The sequence below is a fragment of the Nerophis lumbriciformis genome, linkage group LG11 (genome assembly GCF_033978685.3).
Source record: "Nerophis lumbriciformis linkage group LG11, RoL_Nlum_v2.1, whole genome shotgun sequence".
NCBI classification, from domain to species: Eukaryota; Metazoa; Chordata; class Actinopteri; order Syngnathiformes; family Syngnathidae; genus Nerophis; species Nerophis lumbriciformis.
Window position 1 is genome coordinate 18,314,949 of NC_084558.2, and position 23,539 is coordinate 18,338,487.

A 23,539-nucleotide genomic window follows, 5' to 3' on the forward strand; every position below is an offset into this window, starting at 1 on the left:
CGGGATTTCATAGATGTGACGTAGCGCCAAAGCCTCGCTGCATCGTGTGCTGACATTGATTCTGCTATTGCAACTGTTTTGTCGAATCTATCGAATATTAATTCTTTAAAAGATGAGTGGTTGAAGTAGCACGTCATTCAAGATAACAGACAAGTGGTTTATCCAATCGCATACAATTATTATTTTTACGAGGCTCTGCCTTTTGAAATACATCTCCTATTGAGAAGTCCCAGATCCTTGTGTGGAGCTCACCAAACTACAAGGATCTGGCGAGGGTCAGGTTAAAGAAAGGCAGTACACTTTGATTAATCATCATTCATTTATGGTAACGCAATCATTTTTTTATTTTTTATTAACATATATATATATATGGTATACATACATATACAGTATATACATTTATATGTATATATGTACATACATATATACATATAGATATATACACATATATGTGCATTTATGTGTGTGTTTACTTATGTATACATATATACACAACTTGAGATAAGTGTGTTTTGAGTTAAGAGCTTGGTCATAGAACACTTTGAGCCTGTAAGTTGAGGTACTAGTTTATACATTTTCAAGAAAAGGAAAACTGCACTAAATGTTGGATGAAGTGGGGCCCAACCAGGCCATGCCCCTAATGCAGGGTCAACAGAGTTATTTCCTTAAAAACTTTGAAGCGCTTGATTTAGTGCATGTTCGCAGCTGTGAACCACTGGCTTGCCTTGTGTTTGTCTTTAGTTGTGTTAGTTTACATTGGCTTTCCATTAGTGCCAGAAATGTAATGCCATGTCCAGTTACTGTGTGAGAAGGGAGGCTTTTAACGCTCTCCCCCATTTCTTTTTCAATGCAGGTGGCTGGCGTTCTCATACTAGAATAATAATGATGACCTGTCGGCTCGGTCAGCTGGTATATACCAATGTGCAACCCTGCCTCTTTGCTCCTTTGAGATCAGATTTTCTAGTCAACGAGGTTAGTTCCTGAATCTTCCTGGGCCTAATCTTGATTGGTTAGAGGAGGATGGGTGGGAGAGGCGATCTGTTGGCGAGGATCTACACGCACACACAGCTGAACTGAAACTATAGGCAGGGCAAAAGGAAAAAGAAAAAGGAAGGACTTGTTTCCTTCCCAGCCTGTGAAGTCCACTTGCACAGGGGAAGTGAATTATGGATATGCACTTCTTTTTTTCTAATTTAGATGAGTCGTTTGATTGCAACTTTAAGACCAATAGTATCTCAAGGGTTGTTGGAAAACGGTTAATATTTTAGGTTAATATTTTGGTGCATATGTCATACAATAAATCCTGTTGCAACTTCATGCAAGTGGTGCAACATCAGACAATTGCGTCTGATGTGGTCAGGAGAGCCATGCTGACATTCCGAGGACATGAATGACTGGTCCGATGACATTGGAGAGCGGAAAATTATTCGTCATGAAAACATTTGAAATGTAACTACGCAACGCTATGCCATCCCTGCTGTCGATCCTGCACAGGAGGACCTGGGTAACAGCAAGAGGAAGACTTCTATTCTTCCTTTTAATAATCTCAAACCATCAAGTAAGTGAAATTCTAACAATATAAATGCAATAGAACAGACAGATATCTCCCAAAATGGTATTTTTATGAATTCACACTCAGCCTTTAAAAAAAGAAGGAAAAGAGAGACTGAAAAATTGCTCATTCAGTACTTGAGGATAAGTACAGCTACAGTAAATTGAAAAGTTGCCTATTGGCTGTGATTCATGTTAGACATCTTAATGACACAAAGTGTGGCTGAGCCATAAGTAGCCATAAAGAGACTGAAACTTTGTGATGCACTGCTCCATTCAAATGTGCTAGAATTATTATTATCATTGACGGGGGATTTACCTCGGATCACTTTTTTCAATAATAATGTCAAAAACCAGTGATGTTACGTACATGTTCTATTGGGCGTTCATGGTATGGAGCAGTGGTCCCCAACCTTTTTTTGCACCACGGACCGGTTTAATGTAGGCATTATTTTCAGGGACCAGCTTTCCACTTGTACCAGATAAATACAGCAAAAATAAGTGCATGAAAAAATACAACTCACTAGAACGCTGAATTAGTGGGAGCCCTGTGCTTGTTTCTCTGCAATGACATGCAGATGGAAATCAGCCTTTGGCTACAATCTGTCACATTTATATTTCATATGTTCATTAATGTGCATTGTATCTTGTCACAAAGCTATAACAAATGGCAACTTACTATGGGGAGTTTTATTGTACATCTATAAACAAGCTTATTGGTGTGTCTAGTGCGGGGGGTCGGCAACCCGCGGCTCTAGAGCCGCATAGCGCCGTCCTAGTGGCTCTCTGGAGCTTTTTCAAAAATGTATGAAAAATGGAAAAAGATGAGGGGGAAAAATATATTTTTTGTTTTAATATGGTTTCTGTAGGAGGAAAAACATGACACAAACCTCCCTAATTGTTATAAATCACACTGTTTATATTAAACATGCTTCACTGATTCGAGTATTGGGCGAGCGCCGTTTTGTCCTACTAATTTTGGCGGGCCTTGAACTCACCTTAGTTTGTTTACATGTATAACTTTCTCCGACTTTCTAGGACGTGTTTTATGCCACTTCTTTTTCTGTCTCATTTTGTCCACCAAACTTTTAACGTTGTGCGTGAATGCACAAAGGTGAGTTTTGTTGATGTTGACTTGTGTGGAGTGCTAATCGGGCATATTGGTCACTGCATTAATGCAAGCTAATCGATGCTAACATGCTATTTAGGCTAGCTATATGTACATATTGCATCATTATGCCTAATTTGTAGCTATATTTGAGCTCATTTAGTTTCCTTTAAGTCCTCTTAATTACATTTATATCCCATGACACACTATCTGTATGTAATATGGCTTTTATTTTTTTGCGGCTCCAGACAGATGTGTTTTTGTATTTTTGTTCCAATATGGCTCTTTCAACATTTTGGGTTGCAGACCCCTGGTCTAGTGGGACAGGCGAATGTTAAGTCAGAGAAAATGCAGTCGTTTATAAATTATTTAATGTTTCTCTATTTAATGTTTCTCTCTGGTAGCAAATGCGTCACGGACCGGTACCGGTCCCCGGACCGGTGGTTGGGGATCCCTGGTATAGAGTATGTATTCATCCTTTTGAAAAAACTTAATTGAACATGTTTTGTGCTTAAACCCACAAATTTACTTTGAGTTGAACGAAATAATATATATTCATTAACATCAATTAAATCACGTAATTAGAATTTTAAGGCTGATTTGTTGAGTTGTGCATGTTGTTTGGATTTTTTTTGGGTGGTTTTGAAGTTGAATTATAATATCTGACCCACCTTAAAGTATTGGAACTGTTAAATGGGTTTGAAATAAACTTCACTAGGCAAAAATAAGCTTTTTGTGAAACAGCTAGCATTATGAGGAAGTCATATCCTGGGATAGTCACATGATAACACTCCATAAGTCCCTGAGGGCTTAATGACTTAAATTTAAGAACCATTTTTGAACATATAAAAGGTTCTTATAGGTGGTGGAGCTGCAGCTGTATGTTGAGGTTTCCACGGAGTTGTTTTTGCACCATAAATGGTGTTCAATACTGACATCTAGTGGTAATTGTTCAAATTTCAACATCTACTTAGGTGTGGGGGAGTATTCAAAAATGTTTACAGTATTTATCTCTGGAATATAAATCGATTTAGTAGTATGATAAAAGGAAATTGAGAAAGCATCGTTTGTAAATAAATAATACCTTATTGAAATTAAGTTATGTATTGTATTGATAACTAACAAACTTAAGTTTAAAATCTTCAAAACCTTTAAGAAATTCATGCTGCCACAACATAACAATGGCAACGTTTGTGTTGTCAATATGTAAGCAACGTGATGTGTAAAATAGTACACACAACATATCGTACGTAAGTACAACCAAGGCTTGTTATACAATAAAGTTATGCCTTTGCAAATAAATTTAAAGAAATCCGTCTGAAATGATAATGTCACAATGGTATTCATTTATCTTTAAACATCTTGCAAACAAAAGTTTTGGGTCATACGGTTATTGCAACTACTTTTTCAGCCCTGGTAAACCCAACTTGGGTGAGTCAATATGACTGTAAATAAACGACTCCAAATGAAAGCAAAGATTACTCATATATACACATATACATGTATAAACCCAAAACCAGTGAAGTTGGCACGTTGTGTAAATGATAAAAAAAAAACAGAATACAATGATTTGCAAATCCTTTTCAACTTATATTCAATTGAATAGACTGCAAAGACAAGATATTTAATGATTGAAATGAGAAACAATTTTTTTTTGCAAATAATCATTAACTTAGAATTTAAGTTAACACTCAGTAAACGTTTGGGAACTAAGGAGACCAATTTTTTAAGCTTTTCAGGTGGAATTATTTCCAATTCTTGCTTGCTGTACAGCTTAAGTTGTTCAACAGTCCGGGGTCTCCGTTGTGGTATTTTAGGCTTCATAATGCACCACACATTTTCAATGGGAGACAGGTCTGGACTACAGGCAGGCGAGTCTAGTACACACACTCTTTTACTACAAAGCCACGCTGTTGTAACACGTGCAGAATGTGGCTTGGCATTGTCTTGCCGAAATAAACAGGGTCGTCCATGAAAACTACGTTGTTTTGATGGCAACATATGTTGCTCCAAAACCTGTATGTACCTTTCAGCATTAAAGGTGCCTTCACAGATGTGTAAGTTACCCATGTCTTGGGCACTAATACACCCCCATACCATCACAGATGCTGGCTTTTGAACTTTGCGTCTGTAACAGTCCGGACGGTTCTTTTCCTCTTTGGTCCGGAGGACACGACGTCCAAGGTTTCCAAAAACACTTTGAAATGTGGACTCGTCAGACCACAGAACACTTTTTCACTTTGCACCAGTCCATCTTAGATGAGCTCGGGCCCAGCGAAGCCGGCGGCGTTTCTGGGTGTTGTTGATAAATGGCTTCCGCTTTGTATAGTACAGTTTTAACTTGCACTTACAGATGTAGCGACAAACTGTAGTTACTGACAGTGGTTTTCGGAAGTGTTCATGAGCCCATGTGGTGATATCCTTTAGAGATTGATGTCTGTTTTTGATGCAGTACCACCTGAGGGATCGAAGGTCGTGGGCATTCAATGTTGGTTTTTGGCCTTGCCGCTTACGTGCAGTGATTTCTCCAGATTCTCTGAAGATTTTGATGATATTATGGACCGTAGATGGTGAAATCCCTAAATTCCTTGCAATAGCTCGTTGAGAACTGTTGTCCTCAAACTGTTGGACAATTTGCTCACGTATGTGTTCACAAAGTGGTGACCCTCGCCCCATCCTTGTTTGTGAATGACTGAGCATTTCATAGAAGCTGCTTTTATACCTAATCATGGCACCCACCTGTTGCCAATTAGCCTGTTCACCTGTGGGATGTTCCAAATAAGTGTTTGATGAGCATTCCTCAACTTTCTCAGACTTTTTTGCCCCTTGTGCCAGCTTTTTTGAAACATGTTGCAGGCATCAAATTCCAAATGAGCTAATATTTGCAAAAAACAACAAAGTTCACCAGTTCAAACATTAAGTATCTTGTCTTTGCAGTCTATTCAATTGAATATAGGTTGAAAAGGATTTGCAAATCATTGTTTTCTGTTTTTATTTACGATTTACACAACTTCACTGGTTTTGGGTTTTGTACATATGCATACATTTTATAAATATATATATATATATATATATATATATATATATATATATATATACATATATATATATATATATATATATATATATATATATATATATATATATATATATATATATATATATATATATGGTTTCTCCTTAAAGGGGAACATTATCAGAATGGTTAAAACCATTAAAAATCAGTTTTTTCAAAATTTTACCCATCAAGCAATATCCCTAAAAAAAGCTTCAAAGTGCCTGATTTTAACCATCGTTATAAACACCCGTCCATTTTCCTGTGATGTCACATAGTGAAGCCAACACAAACAAACATGGCGGAAAGAACAGCAAGCTATAGCGACATTAGCTCGTATTCAGACTCGGATTTCAGCGGCTTAAGCGATTCAACAGATTACGAATGTATTGAAACGGATGGTTGTAGTGTGGAGGCAGGTAGCGAAAACGAAATTGAAGAAGAAACTGAAGCTATTGAGCCATATCGGTTTGAACCATATGCAAGCGAAACCGACGAAAACGACACGACAGCCAGCGACACGGGAGAAAGCGAGGACGAATTCGGCGATCGCCTTCTAACCAACGATTGGTATGTGTTTGTTTGGCATTAAAGGAAACTAACAACTATGAACTAGGTTTACAGCATATGAAATACATTTGGCAACAACATGCACTTTGAGAGTGCAGACAGCCCAATTTTCATCAATTAATATATTCTGTAGACTTACCCTCATCGGCGCTCTTTTCCTGAAAGCTGATCTGTCCAGTTTTGGAGTTGATGTCAGCAGGCCAGGGAAGCTAGGGTCGATAGGGGGTTTAGCTCGCTCGTCTGCGGGAACAAACTGCCGCCATTGCTTGCCGTGCTAGCGAGGTCCTTTGTCCCTGAATTGCTCACACACTCCGGCAGATTCAATGGGGGTCTGGCGGCAGATTTCTTTGACTTTATCGTTGGAAATGCATCTGCTTTGAGTGTCGCAGGATATCCACACATTCTTGCCATCTCTGTCGTAGCATAGCTTTCGTCGGTAAAGTGTGCGGAACAAACGTCCAATTTCTTGCCACTTTTGCATTTTTGGGCCACTGGTGCAACTTGAATCCGTCCCTGTTCGTGTTGTTACACCCTCTGACAACACACCGACGAGGCATGATGTCTTCAAGGTACGGAAAACAGTCGAAAAAACGAAAAATAACAGAGCTGATTTGACTCGGTGTTTGAGAAAATGGCGGATTGCTTCCCGATGTGACACCACGTTGTGACGTCATCGCTCCGAGAGCGAATATTAGAAAGGGGTTTAATTCGCCAAAATTCACCCATTTAGAGTTCGGAAATCGGTTAAAAAAATATCTGGTCTTTTTTCTGCAACATCAAGGTATATATTGACGCTTACATAGGTCTGGTGATAATGTTCCCCTTTAATGTATTTGAATGTGGCGGTGCACCACTGCTTCATGTTAGCCGCCACACCGAACAAAATAAAAGTAATATAATGTATTGTAGCATCCAGCAGAAAACAAAGTCTGGCGGTCTTTTTTAGCTTTTATTGCCAATTTAACACTAACAACGGGCCCAATTCTAACAAGTATTTCCTCTGTGCACATACGCCTGTCTCCGTGTTTCATTCCTAGACACATAACACTTGTTCATTTTCCGTGGACACAATGTGTTCACAGACCATGGGGAAAATTACCATCATAACACACTAACATACACATTAACACCATCAGGTAGTTACAGTATGAATGGCTATATTTAGTTTATTATTTGCGCACTATTGACAAATGATGCACTGAAAAGGAACTGTTTGAGGAAGTTCCTGTGTGTGGCAAATAGTTGAGCCACCTAATATTTGGCGAATGTTGATTTTTGTTGAGTACTGCTTGCACGATGAGATGTCATTTGCTTAAACTTCTCTTCCCGCTCCACACCAGTATAAACGTGATGTATGTGTATATGCATTTGCATATACACACACTCGAATATTACATTTTCTTAATTAATAGAGAAGGTGAAAACATTGTCATACGGCAAAATGAAGCTACCCCACCCTGAAAAGTATATCTCTAGGGTACAGTTATTAATGATGAAAAATTATTTCTATCTGTGATTATCGCGATTAATTTTGAGTTAACTATGAACAAAATTCTATTAATCGCGATTACATATTTTAATGGTTTGACAGCCCTAATATATACAGTGTATATATATATATATGTATGTATATATGTGTGTATATATATATTTATATATGTACCTACTGTATATATGTATGTATATATATGTGTATATATGTATATGTATATATATATATATGTATGTATGTATGTATGTATACACACACATACATATATGTATGTACTCTGTGCATTATTTACAAATATATTACAAATCAAGGGCAATGCTTAAGTACAATCAGTGTGTTTAATATATAAACTGGGTCAGCATAACATGGTATTACTTATGGTATATGTATGGTATTATAATAATGACTCCCATAGTTTAAAATTAATTTTAAAGACAATATTTTTGTCTAATAAAATACACCAAAGTTCATTGGGATTTCGCCCTTTAGGAACATTTTGCTGTTTAAACAAGTGCATGGGGGGCTTAACAAGGAATAATAAATACAACCACAGTATAATAAATACTATAATGTTAAGCACTAAAGTAAAACATGTTTGTCCATCCATGATCTCCCTGAATTAAAGTTAGAAAGTGTTAGCCTGAAAGATAAATGGGGATAAAATAGGAGCACTTGAAAAAAATTTTGACTACCGGTATATTTTGTACTTTTGTAATCGAATCCGAATTACAAAAAGACTAAACGCTAACACTTCAAATGTGCCAACATCAGTCCCTACGTGATATACTGAGGAAGTGTCAAAATTGTCATTTTTACGTCTGCAGGTTGTTCTGTCTGTCTTTGTTAATGAGATATATTAGATATTCTCTCTAATTTGCTTTGATACCTAAAACACAAAGCACTTGCCCCTCATCCTTCGGGTTTTCTGTTTGCAGCCTTCAGATACCTTTGACACACTGTAATTATATATAATACATGTTGTCTCTATAAAGTATATTTGAAGAACATGTTTCAATAATTTTTGTCTTCTCTTCTTCTGACTCCACATGGAAGATAACATGCTCAGTGCTTGAAAATCTTATCGCGAAGCGTACAGACTACTGGGAGGCCTGCAATAGAACCCTCACATCAAGTACACTCCCCAAAACTGGTGAGCTTGTCACTTAAACCTAATATACTTTGGCATTCTATGTTCCGATGTATCTCATCCTAAAAGTATCTAACAGAAAACAATGTAAATAGAAATATGTTTAGTTCCGCACATGTCATTTTTCTAAGTAACAATATGTGTCGTCAAGTATAATCAAAGGTTTATATGTAATAATTATTATTATGTAAAAATAATTAAACACACAATAACAAAAGGTTTAATGTGATACACATAGACCATACCGTACGTATAGGCGCCGATCCCGTGGGTGCTTTGAAGCCTGAGCACTCACGTGGGATTGATGGCAACTTTCAATCTTAAAAATAATTTTTGATTAACAATCTGGTTGTTGTTAACTTGGTGGCGAGGTCGGTCCGTTTTACATAACCAAAAAGTCATATAATATATAACATATAATCTATAATTAACAAAGTCTAAACAAGATTTCAATGTGCTCGTTAATGAACTAATGACAAAATCATCTTGACTTTGAACATACTGCACACGAGCTAATGAAGGGCATACTTACTCAACAGCCCTACTTGTCACACTAGAGGTGGCAGTATGAACAATGCCAACACTGTCATAAACATGTGCCATATAGTGAAACCACACTAAACAACAACGACAAACACATTTTGGAAGAATATTTGCACCGCAACATAACATAAACACTGCAGAACAAATTCCCAGAATTCCCTGAAGCACCAACTCTTCTGGGACGCTACAATATAAACAAACGCCATTGGTGGATCTACACCTAACATCCACTGTAATGATACCACGTACAATAGCGTATCTAGTCGATACTACTATGATTATATCGGTATTTTTTAACATCACAAAATCTTCTTTGTTTTTTGTTTTTTTTATATTATGTTTATAAACTCAAGAAATATGTCCCTGGACACATGAGGACTTTGAATATGACCAATGTATGATCCTGTAACTACTTGGTATCGGATTGATACCCAAATTTGTGGTATCATCCAAATCTAATGTAAAGTATCAAACAAGAGAAGAATAAGTGATATTACATTTTAACAGAAGTGTAGATAGAACATGTTGAAACAGAAAATAACCAGATATTAACAGTTAATGAACAAGTAGATTAATAATTAATTTTCTACCACTTGTCCTTAATAATTTTGACAAAATAATAGAATGATAAATGACACAATATTTTACTGCATATATCAGCAGCTAAATTAGGAGCCTTAGTTTGTTTACTTACTACTAAAAGACGAGTTGTCTTGTATGTTCACTATTTTATTTAAGGACTAAATTACAATAATAAACATATGTTTAATGTACCCTAAGATTTTTTTGTTAAAATAAAGCCAATAATGCCATTTTTTGTGGTCCCCTTTATTTAGAAAATAACCGAAAAGTACCAAAATACTTTTGGTACTGGTACCACAATATTGGTATAGGGACAACACTAATACACACACACCGAGCACCCACTGGCAGAAATGTAGATCGGCGCATATGACCGTACGTACACAATTGGTCAGGTGAATTATATTTATATAGCGCTTTTCTCTAACGACTCAAAGTGCTTTACATAGTGAAACCCAATATCTAAGTTACATTTAAACCAGTGTGGGTGGCACTCGGAGCAGGTGGGTAAAGTGTCTTGCCCAAGGACACAACGGCAGTGACTAGGGTGGCGGAGGCGGGATTCGAACCTGCAACCCTCAAGTTGCTGACACGGCCGCTCTACCAACCGAGCTACGCCGCCCGTATGTTATAGTATTTGTCTCTATCCCACAAGTGTAAAAATAACTAAACCACAGTAAAATATACAAAAATATGATGAACTTAACTTTAACAAGTCTGACAAAAATATGGGGATAGTGGAGTTTCACTGCTTTGAAACCTGAGTCAAAACTTTTAAAACATGTCTCTGCAAAAAGTGTTGCGATACACGCACACCAAATTTAAACGTGCCGAACTAATCTGCTGAATGGCAGTTTTCAGTGCATTTGTGCATATTTAGAGCCGTATTTTCTCAAAAAGCTGAATTTCAGATTGTATAACCCTCAGAGTATTTGATTTTAAACATTCCACTATATAAACTACAAGCAAACGAATGTATTTATTGCTGCTAATAAACAATATTGATGCCTTTCAGGAATCTACTGCAGGGGAACTTTTGACACTTTTGTGTGTTGGCCACATTCACGCCCTGGGAATGTGTCGGTCCCCTGCCCTCCTTACTTACCATGGATCAGCAAGGGTAATGTTAATGTAATTAAACATATATACATAATCATAATTGCAGCTCTCTCATGTGAAAGCCCTGCTAAATTTTCCCTAAGGCTGCCACCAACCTTACTGAAGGGCATCTATTATAAGATATGTCTATCATAGGACAACTGATGCTCTTGCTTGGTCACAGGATCAGGAGAATTCAACAGCACTGTGAATTCAACTAAATGTTCAATTAAACAGCCATGTTTTAAATGTCAGTTTTTTGCCAGAGGTGGTGTCTCCTCTGTTAACCTCATTGAATTATGCACGCTTGCCAATATGCTGATGCTAATTTAATCTTAGCCAATTGTAGCACCTATGCTGCTACTGTATCCCCAGGGCTGCCACACAATGTGTTCAAACGAGTACATTTGTACTTTTGTTGACTCAGCATGATTTGAACAGGTGATTAGCCCCAACATGGACATGTTTTATAATCAATGCAATTGTTTCTCCAGCTATTAATGACTGTTATCATACATAATAGAAATAAACAGAACAGCAAATAGTCCACAAAGCCTTTGCTACAATTTGTCGTGCTCGAGCACATACAAATGCACAGTACATACTGTATGTGATCATTTTCACAGCAGTCATTTAAAAACAGTTAATAGTGCGACAGTAACAGGCATACACATTAATATTTAGCTTAATTAAGGTTTTCAAGCGGCGCCTGCAACTTTAAATTGTTGTGGTTTTAGTTTGATATTTTGCCTTGATTGAGTGTATTTTTTGATAATACAGTATTTACGGTTGTCTTGCAGAGTGTAACTAATGGTTATATTTAATGGTCGGTGTAGCATCGCTACAGCAACAAAACTAATAATGATGTATGACAGGGGTGTCAGACGTACGGCTCGAGGGCCGAATCAGGCCCGCAAACAGGATTTATCCGGCCCGCAGGATGAGTTTGCTAAGTATAAAAATGAGCCGAAATTTTCTGAATGAAAGAAACTGCTGTTCTAAATGTGTCCACTAGATGTCGCAGTAGAAATTCTTTGAATCTTTGTAGATTATACTACATATGTAAAAATAAACCACATGTTAGTGCACCAGTCAAGGAAAATGAGCAAACTACATAAATAACATCCTGTAATTTGATTTTGATATTATTTTTTTATCTTGATAGATTGAACACCAATGAGTTGACTGATGAACATTATCACATAATTTATTCAGAAAATATAAATAACGACCAATAACGATAGAATACTATTAACCGCAACATGTAAGTGTAAAAAAAAAACAACAACATAATGATTTGTACATTTTCAGGATGCTTGTTCTATTTCTAAACGAAGAAAACAATCTGAAGTTGTCTTTATTATTAAGTTATCGTGCCGTGATTTTACCAGTCCGGCCCACTTGGGAGTAGATTTTTCTCCATGTGGCCCCCAATCTAAAATGAGTTTGACACCCCTGATGTATGACATTTGAACACTATTGTAAAGAATATGAATACACAAAAATGTCACGGCAGCACATGTTGGTGTGACCCCAAGATGCGGAAAAAGAAGGCAGTCGTGCAGGTCAAAGAAATAAAAAATAAAAAACTGGATAAACAAAAGGCTAGGGCAAGGCATGTAGCAGCAGCAGAGTAACTCATGCAACTGAAAAAATGACATAATTCAGTGCTGGCCAAGAGCAACAGGTGAACCTAAATAGACTTGATTAGAAATAAAAACAGGTGCACTGGCAGAAAACTAAACAAAGTGAAGGTGCAGCAAAACAAGGAGTAGTAGTCGAAGGAAGGAAGTAGAACCAAATAAGAGCACCAGGATAGGTAATGATACAGAACACAGGAAAATAACTAACAAAGTCCAAAGTGTCATGTGGGATCGTGACAAAAAGCATTTACTACCAGACAGGTTCTGGGTAGGTTCTCGTTTTGAATGTCTCCCAACTGACTCACTAACAGGACAAATTGTGTCTGCAAATCTCACTAAGCTGCAGACAATTCCAGGAGAGCGCACAGGGAATGCTTGCAAGACGGAAGATGGCGACAGAAGCAGAATTCCTCCGAGCTCTGGAGGGACGACTCTGAATGTCAGGGGGAGCATTACTTCAAAGATAAGGTGAGGAAGATGAAATGACTGAAAGGGAACTTTTGCAAAAGTCAATCGTTATATCAGTCCTCACGCGACAATGCTGCAGAACATTCATCATCAGACAATTCTTTTAATTATCATCAGATCTTTAAACTTTGAAGATTATACTGATATATATTGTATTGGCTATAATTCTACTGATGCCGAATGACAAGGGGCGGTATAGCTCGGTTGGTAGAGTGGCCGTGCCAGTAACTTGAGGGTTCCAGGTTCGATCCCTGCTCCTGCCATCCTTGTCACTGCCGTTGTGTCCTTGGGCAAGACACTTTACCAACCTGCTCCCAGTGCCACCCACACTGGTTTAAAAATGTAATTTAGATATTGGGTTTCACTATGTAAAAGTGCTTTGAGTCACTAGAGAAAAGCACTATATAAAAATAGTTCACTTCACTCCACAAGAGACCACGCAGGCAAGATTCTACTAAAGTAGTACCTCAACTTTATTGTTTTCTCTTAACTCAAAACACTCCTATCTCAAATCAACGACCCCTTTTGAAGTTTAATTGGTGATTGCTCCCCCCAAAACAGCACCATTTTAACATGTAACAAATGTCTTTAAAAAACAAAAACAACTTGTAGGTAAGAAATATTCCACTCAAAAAATACAATGGAATGTAATACAAACAACTACGGTAGTTTTATGAAGTAATGTATTAATATTGTACAGTATTTACCTTGGAGAGTGGACTTCACCGGTATTTCCTTTCAGCTGCTTCTCCGTCAAATACATCATCTGTAGCTTTTACATATTTTCATGGATAAATGTCACCCTTTACATTTTATTTGACCATTTTTGGACGGCATTAGACTCATTCTGCTTCAGTATGGCGCAGACTAGCAGTGATGGTTGTAACTCATATTTTTGCTTGTGACTTGTAAAGCATAACAATTAGCCGAGAAACAGGTCTCATCTCAAAACCCTTTTATGTTGGGGTACTCTTAATTTCAATATTATGTATTATGTTGTTTGGGGTCAAAAGTCATACCTTTTTGTTTTTAACCCTTACTAACCACTGCCCACAAAAATAATTGATTTTGAATGCAAGATAACATAACATGTGTTGACTGGTGAGGTTCATTCAGTCTATATTCTTGTTCTACGTGTGCTTGTCTAGGAAGAACAAATGCTTCGGCAGACAGCCCTTCGGCTAATCTCTGTCATTGGCTATTCACTGTCACTGTCTTCCCTCACGGTGGCAACGCTCCTCATGGCCATGTTGAGGTCAGTAGCACTGAGCACAAGTCGTGGTGCCTTTTGTACTTTTTAAACTAGCCACATTGTGTAAAGGTTGATGTAAAATTCATTAATGTACGAAGCCCCCAAAGAGACATAGAGGGAAAAAAATGTTTTGCGAGAACTCGCAAAAGGTTTTTTTCCTATGTCAGTGAACCGGAAGTAAAACAGACACAGCGATGGAGGAGCGGGAGCATGCGGGAGCCTACCCATCATCTGTGCTCTGTTGTGGGACCATAATACGATTTGATGTCTTTATATGTTAGGCCAATACTAAAATAGAAATCAATTAACTTCTCCCAGGGATGATGAGTAGGCTCCTACATCACTTTGCCTGTTATACTTCCGGTTCACTGACATAGGAAAAAAACCTTTTGCGAGATCTCGCAAAACATTTTTTTTTCCCTCCATGTCCCTTTAGGGGCTCCGTACTAATGGAACCATCTTGTGATTTCTCTGAGAAACTCTCAAAAAACCCGTGAACGTGCTCAGTTGGCATGTGCCAGTGTAGTGATTTACGCGTTCTGCACGCAGGATAGGACAAAACACTGGCCATTAAGTAGACTGCCTTTTAGGTGCTAAATTAATTAGCATGGAGACAAACAGAAAGAGCATATCTATAGTATGCATTGTTTTACACTGTTCATCCAGACTGGAGCCTATCCCAGCTGACTTCTACAAAATTATTAGCCCCCTTCTGAAATCAAATTCAATTGTATTTTTTTTCCCAATGAAATGTTGCGTTTTGTGTGGTGTGGACCCCAGAATGCAGGGACGAAATCCAGGGGACAGCTCGATTAACCTACTTTAAAAAAGTAATTAATTATAGTTACTCGATACTTGACCAAAAAATAAATTTAATTACTAACATAATTACTTTTTAATACATGTAATTTATATGTTACTTAAATTTTTTTTTAAATATATGGCATATGCTGTTGAGAAATGTTTAAGATAAGAGCACAGTGTGGGGCCTGTTGCCTAGTGACGTACGACGTTATCGAGGGTTTAAACAGAGCTGTGTTTCTTAGCTTTAGCAGCCCACTCTGACGCCAACTCTTTTGAATCTTTTCCCAGGATTATGTTACCTCTGGTTAATAAAGAGATTGAATGTGGTTCGATGGCTGTCATATCTTCTTGTCAACAAACGGGGTATTGTTTGGATGGCAAGTTTGTCATTAGCAAAATGAAATAAGAACAAAGTCTAAAATACAATGGCCAAAATTATTAGTCCTAGTACAACATTTCAAAAATATATCTTCTGGTAGTTTCTAAGGAAAGTTGGCACATGTCTGCCAAGGAATGTTTGTACATTTTCCAATGGCAAATTTCCATCCATCCATCCATTTTCTACCGCTTATTCCCTTCGGGGTCGCGGGGGGCGCTGGAGCCTATCTCAGCTACAATCGGGCAGGAGGCGGGGTACACCCTGGACAAGTCGCCACCTCATCACAGGGCCAACACAGATAGACAGACAACATTCACACTCACACACTAGGGCCAATTTAGTGTTGCCAATCAACCTATCCCCAGGTGCATGTCTTTGGAGGTGGGAGGAAGCCGGAGTACCCGGAGGGAACCCACGCAGTCACGGGGAGAACATGCAAACTCCACACAGAAAGATTTGTCAATGTCAATTTGTGTCTTTATTACGAAAGTTGTTGTTTTTTACATTGAATTTATGTAACTTAATTTTTTGCATTTTAATTTGTAAACTGAATTTTGTTACATCAAATTATGCTGACAATTTTATTGAAAAACAAATTCAAAGTTTTACAATTCAGTGTATAAAAATTCAGTGTAAACAATTCAGCGTATAAAAATTCAGTGTAAGGGACTTTCGGTTGGGTATGTACAAAGCAGGGCGTGCTTTGTGAGATGTGGCTGACTCTCGCTGGTAATTTAATAACATTTTTACTAACCTGTCGTTTTTGCAAATTTCAACAGAGAATTCCGCGATATCGAGCATAGGAAAATCCGACAAGCCAGGCCACTCCAAGCCTCGTACGTCCGCAGATCCAGATATCATGGAAGAGCCGCTCGTCGACTCTGCCCTTTTTAGAAGCTTGAGTCGGAAGATGGACAAAATGTGAGCCGACATCCAGAAAAACCTGAAATCCATTGTCAGGGAGGAGAAAATGGCTGTTAAGGAACCATTTGAGAGGATTTTCTCGTCCCATGGCGAGGCTATGGCTAGCTGCTAATGCTAACGAGCTAACCGATCTTCATGCTCGCGTCACCAATCTAATCACTAGCGTCGATCTTCTCTTGAAGAAATGCGATGATTTGGAGGGCCGCTTGAGGTGGAATGCTGTCCGGGTAGTGGGCCTCCCTGAGGGCTGTGAGGGTCCCTGTCCAACTGAATTCACCGCACAATTTTTGCAAGAGATCCTGTAACTTGGAGACAAGCCTATTCTTGACAGGACTCACCGAACTCTTCACGGCAGGCCTAAAGATGGTGAACCCCACCGGCCGCCCGTTGTTCGAGTCAACTTATTTCAAATCCAGAACCAGATGCTGCGAAGGGCGGCTGAGGCTTCTTCGCTATCCTATATGGGCAAGAGAATTTAAAATTTACCCCGACTTCATGTTCTTCGGCAGAGTTTTTATTAACTGGCAAAACACACAGAGAGCAAGTGCATACAAAGTGGAATGAAAATGATAAACAGTACAACAGTGCCATCAATCAATCAATCAATGTTTATTTATATAGCCCTAAATCACAAGTGTCTCAAAGGGCTGCACAAGCCACAACGACATCCTCGGTACAGAGCCCACATAAGGGCAAGGAAAAACTCACCCCAGTGGGACGTCGATGTGAATGACTATGAGAAACCTTGGAGAGGACCGCATATGTGGGTAACCCCCCCCCTCTAGGGAGACCGAATGCAATGGATGTCGAGTGGGTCTAACATAATATTGTGAGAGTACAGTCCATAGTGGATCCAGCATAACAGTAAGAGTCCAGTCCACAGTGGGGTCAGCAGGAAACCATCCCGAGCGGAGACGGGTCAGCAGCGCAGAGATGTTCCCAACCGATACACAGGCGAGCGGTCCACCCCGGGTCCCGACCCCGGACAGCCAGCACCCCATCCATGGCCACCGGACCTGTGTGTCTCCCCCTCCACAAGGGATAGGGGGGAGCAGAGGAGAAAAGAAAAGAAACGGCAGATCAACTGGTCTAAAAAAAAAAAGGGGGCTATTCAAAGGCTAGAGTATACAAATGAGTTTTGAGATGGGACCCATCTATTGGAAAAACTACTGCATTACAACACTCCCACTTAGTTTTTTCAATAACAAAGTCCCTTTAAATAATATTACAGAGCCGTGCTCTCCTTTACAATAATATGTCAAACAACAACAAAATATTTTTTGTTTTTTTACATTGTTTTCACAGGAACTCTTTTAGTTTGTTTACAATAATTTCGCTGAAACTCTTTCACACATTTTTTCTTTTTTTTAATTTGCTTTGATCAGGCAGCGTTCGGCGTACACCTGTCAAGCACAACTAACCACTTTATCTAAATAGGGAAAAGTCCAATCTCACCCCTGGGATATTCAAACTTCTGTCTAGGCAGTGGTTTGGTAAAGATATCCGCTTTCATGTCATTTGTTAGACAATATTGCAGTTCTATTTGTCTATTCAGCACACATTCACGGATGTAGTGATAGCGAATGTCTATGTGTTTGGTCCTTGAGTGGTTCACAGGATTCTTTGCGATTCCGATGGCTCCTTGGTTGTCTTCCAGGATCACTGTGGACATAGTTTTCACTCCGAGATCACTCAGTAATCTTTTCAGCCAGATTCGTTCTTGAGCTGCTTGACTGAGTGCGATGTACTCCGCTTCTGCTGTTGAAAGTGCAACTGCTGCTTGTTTCTTGCTGAGCCAGCTCACTGCTCCTCCACTCAGTAGAAAAACGTTGCCAGTTGTTGAGCGTCGGTCATCCTGATCTCCAGCCCAGTCAGCATCTGAGAATCCAATCAAGGCTCCAGAGTCTGACTGCCCATACTTGAGAGCAAAGTTCACTGTCCCTTTCAAGTATCGAAGTATCCTCTTCACAGCGGTCAGATGTGCAACATCTGGATTTGCGTTGAACTTTGACACAGCACTCACTGCTTGAGCTATGTCTGGTCGTGTGGCCATTGCAGCATACAGTAGACTTCCCACCATTGACTGATAGGTATGCTGGTCCACTTGCTTACTGACACCATCGCTCTTTCTCAATTTGACATTGGCATCAGCAGGAGTTGTCACAGGATTTGCATTATCCATTCCATATTTCTGAAGTATGGCTTCAATGTAATGCTTCTGATGAAGAATTACACGATTCTTCTTTTTATCTTGGATCACAGAGATGCCCTGGATATAGGACAGCTCTCCCATGTCTTTCATCTTGTAGTGCTCCTTGAGAGCCACTTTGAGCTTGTTCATGCTCTCAGTTGACTCTGTTATCACAATCAAATCATCGACGTAAACTGCAAGTATCTCAAGCTCTTTTCTTGATCTCACGAACACACAGGGGTCTGATGTGCTCTGCTTGAATCCGATTTCCATCATGAACTCAGTGAAAGCCTTGCTCCAGCAGCGAGGAGACTGCTTCAGTCCATAGATTGATTTTTTTTAGTTTGCATACCAGGTGTTCCTGCCCTGGTTTGATGTAGCCCTCTGGCTGCTCTATGTATATTTCTTCTTCCAGGTGCCCATTAAGGAATGCAGTTACAACATCCATCTGGTGTACATGTAAATTGTTTTGAATGGCAAAGGACAATAATGTACGAATAAAGCTGAAATGTACCACAGGTGAAAATGTTTCATCATAGTCAGCACCATACAACTGCGAGTAGCCCTTGGCAACGAGCCTGCACTTGTATCTCTCCACTCTTCCATCACTATGATGCTTGACTCTAAACACCCATCTCGATCCTACTGCCTTTCTTTCTCTTGGTAAATTCACCAAGTCCCACGTCTCATTTTCAAGCAGTGACTCATATTCCAAGTCAGCCGCCTCCTGACATTCTTTTGCATTAGGACTCACCAATGCTTATTTTAGTGTGATTGGCTCTGTCACACGACACATATTGGCATGATGATCAACAGTCACTATATCGACAAACTCATCATATCCAAATCCCCTTGGAGCATTTCTGATTCTTCCACTTGTTCTGACAGTGCTGTCAACTGTGACTTCATCATGTTGTGTTTCATTCTCATCTGTTTGTTTGGTTATCTCGTTCTCTGAATAGAGACTTCATCATGTTGTGTTTCATTCTCATCTGTTTGTTTGGTTATCTCGTTCTCTGAATAGAGTACTTTCATTTCCTGCTTCCAGCTGAAGTTTAATTAATCGAAGATGACATCACAACGGATTAGAATCCTCCTCTTCTCTTCATCATACAGGCGATATCCCTTGGCATTGTTTGCATATCCCACAAAACAAAGCTTCACAGCCTTTTTGTCCAGTTTCCTTCTTTCTTCATCTGGGATATGTGCATAAGCAATACAGCCAAACACCTTCATGTGACTCATGTCAGGTTTCTTTCCACACCATTTCTCATAGGGTGTCTATTCCTTCAGAACAGCTGTGGGCAGCCTGTTCTGTATGTAAGCCGCGGTGGCTACAGCCTCTGCCCAGAACATCTTTGACAACTTTGCATGTGACAGCATGCTTCTAGCTGCTTCAACTAATGTCCTGTTTTTTCTTTCTGCAACACCATTTTGCTGTGGTGAGTGAGGTACAGTAATTTCATGGTGGATGCCTTGAGACTTCAAATATTCTTGAAACTCCTTTGATGTGTACTCACCACCATTATCTGTCCTCAGCCTTGTGACGCTTAGACCAGACTCATTTGAGAATGTTCTCTCAAATGTCCTGAATTTGATTTGCACCTCATTTTTCTGTTTCAAGAAGTATACCTTGCAGCATCTTGTGTAATCATCAATGAAAGTCTCAAAGTATTTTGCTCCACCTATAGATTCAGTCTGCATGGGACCACAGACATCACTGTGAATCAGCTGCATCTTGCGTTTGAACGAATTCCTCCAATCGACTTGAATGGCTTCTTAGCCAACTTGCCTTCCACACATCCTTCACAGAAGGGAATCTCTTTTTTTTTTGCAGAAAAGTTCACTCCGTTCACCAGATCTTTGAGTTTTTTAAGCTTGGTAGTGTGACCAAGGCGCTGGTGCCACAGGCTGGCCGCTACAGAAGCACTGTGACATACAGTTTTACTTCCTTTAATATCCAGCTGATATAGTCCATCAGCTCTTTGTGTTCCCATTCCTTGAAGTGTTCCACTTTTTCCACGTATGTAGCAACGAGACTTTCTGAACTGCACTGTATTCCCTTTCTTGGTAGCAGCTCCCACTGAGAATAAATTCCCAGACAGCTTTGGAACATACAGCACATCATACATTGTGACATTTTTTACATCACTTAATTTGAAAGTCATTTTCAGGTTGACATTTCCAATTCCCAGGGCATCAACCACCCTGCCGTCACCCAGTTTCACAGAATGTGATTTTGTGAACTGCTGGTATTCTTTAATAATGTCTTTATCACACGTCATGTGTTTTGATGCTCCAGAATCAATTAACCACTCAGCTTGTTGTGGTTTGTCACTGTTTGCATCCCTGATGACAAAGGCACTTTCAGAGGAATCTTCTTCATTCTCACACATCATGTGCTTGGCCTTGTGGATTTTCTTTTTTGGTTTGTTTTTCAAGGTTGGACATTCGCGCTTGATATGGCCTTCTCTACCACATTTGTAACATCTCCACTTGCTTTTGTCTGCTGCTCCTACTGTCTTGGAGCTATCCTGCACATTTCCCCGAAATTGTGATGACATGGTGGATGCACCACCTGACGTAGCACCACTGGAATCATTAGCATTCACTCGCTTTTGCTCTTCATTTATTAATGCTTGCTGAACAAACTTCAGTGTCAAGTTGTCAATCTTTGTTTCTAATGCAGTGACAATTGTAGCATAACTTGGTGGCAAGCTACCCAACAATGTTACAATTTGGTCTTCCTCTTCAATTACAGATCCAATTGCTGATGGCTGATCAGTTAGCTCCTTCATTTGTTTTAAATTATCAGTTAAAGCCTCTCCTTCCTTCATTTCACATCTGAAATATCTTTTCTTCAGGAACAGTTTATTAGCCAAAGTATCCCTCTCAAAATGGGCTTTCAGCATGGTCACGCCTCTTTGGGAGATTGACAGTTTGTTATCAGGTACAACTGGGGTGTACTTACATTTAGCACTAATATAGAGAACGCTTTCGCTCTCCGTCTTGTGAATTCCGCCTGTGCTGCTGCGTTAGCATCTGCGGCTAGCGTCTCCGTCTCCATTAGCATGCCCCATAGTCCTTTAGCCTTTAGCAAGTGTTCCATCTGAAACTTCCATGTTGCTCAGTTCTCTGGTCCGCTCAGTCTGTCAATAAACATTTTATCCTCCAATGTGAGTTCCCACAATACCGTTTATCTTCACACAAAGTCCGTCCACAACAGCTTTTTAGCGACAATCTGGGCCCATAACCTGTTCTTCGGTAGAGTTTTTATTAACTGGCAAAACACACAGAGAGCAAGTGCATACAAAGTGGAATGAAAATGATAAACAGTACAACAGTGCCATCTATTGGAAAAACTACTGCACTACAACACTTCACCCTGGCTGTGGCGAGGAGGAGGGCTGTGTTTTCTGCGGTGAAGAAGAAGCTGCATTCATCTCCCAACGTAAAGTTTGGACTTCTCTTTCCTGTGTCGCTGCGGATCACTTTATCCAACGGCCGTACTAGCAAATTCGATGATCCTACAGAAGCGGCGGAGTTTGTTGACAAACACATTAAAACAGGACTTGCCCCAGACTAAATCTATTAGGCATGCTATTATGCTAGCTGTCGGCCGCCATTTTGGAGCCTGAGAACTAGAAGCGTGAGATGGTATTGTTTCTGTGTTCCATCAAAATGACTAAGTATTTTCTTATAGATTTATTCAGATGATATAGTTCCTGTATGTCAAAATGTCTTACCCACTGATTTGCCGGTTATGTATTGGTAATCTTTCTACATGTTTACACATTTGATTAAAGGAATGGGTTTTGATAGTAAGCTGTAGTGGAAAGGCCTTTTTATTTCATCCTATTCAAATAAATACCTTAGTGCACTTTATTTGCTAATTAGATGTCACATTTTTGGCGCCTGGTGCATTGTTTGTCAGTATAGAACAGACGCGATGGTTGTTTTTTCTTCGGAGGAGATGTTGCACGCATCCTGTTTAGAGGGATGCTTCTGCAAGAGTTTTGCGGTGGTGGTTACTGTTTGTTGTTCTTTTCTATGCATCAGTAAAGCTTAGTTTTTTTTAGTTTTACCACAGACTTGCAACCTAGACCCAACCTAGTTTAACAACGACGTCCGGCAGTTGTGGCATGAGGTTTACCAGTTATAATTGCAAGGGTCGTAATATTCCTATAAAACAAAGTAAGATATTACATTACCTCCGTCATCTGGGCGCCAAGGTAGTCTTCTTGCAGGAGACTCATCTTAAACTTTCTGATCACTTGAGGCTGAGGAGAGGATGGATAGGACAGACTTGTCACTCTTCATTGTCGGGCAAATCAAGGGGAGTTGCTGTCATGCTTCATAAATCTGTTGCTTTTGTACACTCGACTAGTATATTCTGATCCCAATAGAAGGTTTGTTATTGTCACAGGCCAGAGTCCTAACACCCCAGTAGCCCTCGTAAATAGTTATGCTCCCAACTATGACAATGACACCTTTTTCAAACTTCTTTTTCAATGTGATATTAAATATCAGGATGAAACTTTAAGTGTTGGCTCGATTCCCAGCTTGATCGCTCATCAAATATACAATTAATATCTCCGAATATGCTCCAATTTCAATGGATTCATACTTTAAAAACCTGACTACCATACTTGCACCATGGCGTCTAAATATACGATTACTGTTAAATGAGGACTTTGTGGATTGTATGTAAATTCTGACTCATATAATTCAG

The 23,539-nt window shown here is 39.3% G+C and overlaps 1 protein-coding gene across 3 annotated transcripts in view; it reads left to right on the top strand.

The window, feature by feature from the left end:
* Nucleotides 1-1,207: 1,207 nt before the first annotated feature.
* The window catches only part of glp2r (glucagon-like peptide 2 receptor), a 34,278-nt gene continuing 11,946 nt past the window's right edge, over nucleotides 1,208-23,539 (top strand). Inside the window, exons 1-5 of one of the 3 annotated variants that reach the window (XM_061967162.1) lie at nucleotides 1,208-1,558; nucleotides 8,830-8,926; nucleotides 11,064-11,168; nucleotides 13,130-13,257; nucleotides 14,406-14,512. In XM_061967162.1, coding sequence (XP_061823146.1) covers nucleotides 1,466-1,558; nucleotides 8,830-8,926; nucleotides 11,064-11,168; nucleotides 13,130-13,257; nucleotides 14,406-14,512 — 530 coding nt within the window. In that variant the 5' untranslated portion in view covers nucleotides 1,208-1,465. Of the gene's footprint in view, nucleotides 1,559-2,572; nucleotides 2,666-8,829; nucleotides 8,927-11,063; nucleotides 11,169-13,129; nucleotides 13,258-14,405; nucleotides 14,513-23,539 lie in introns of those variants that run through there. The other 2 variants (XM_061967163.1, XM_061967165.1) reach the window with 2 other exon arrangements.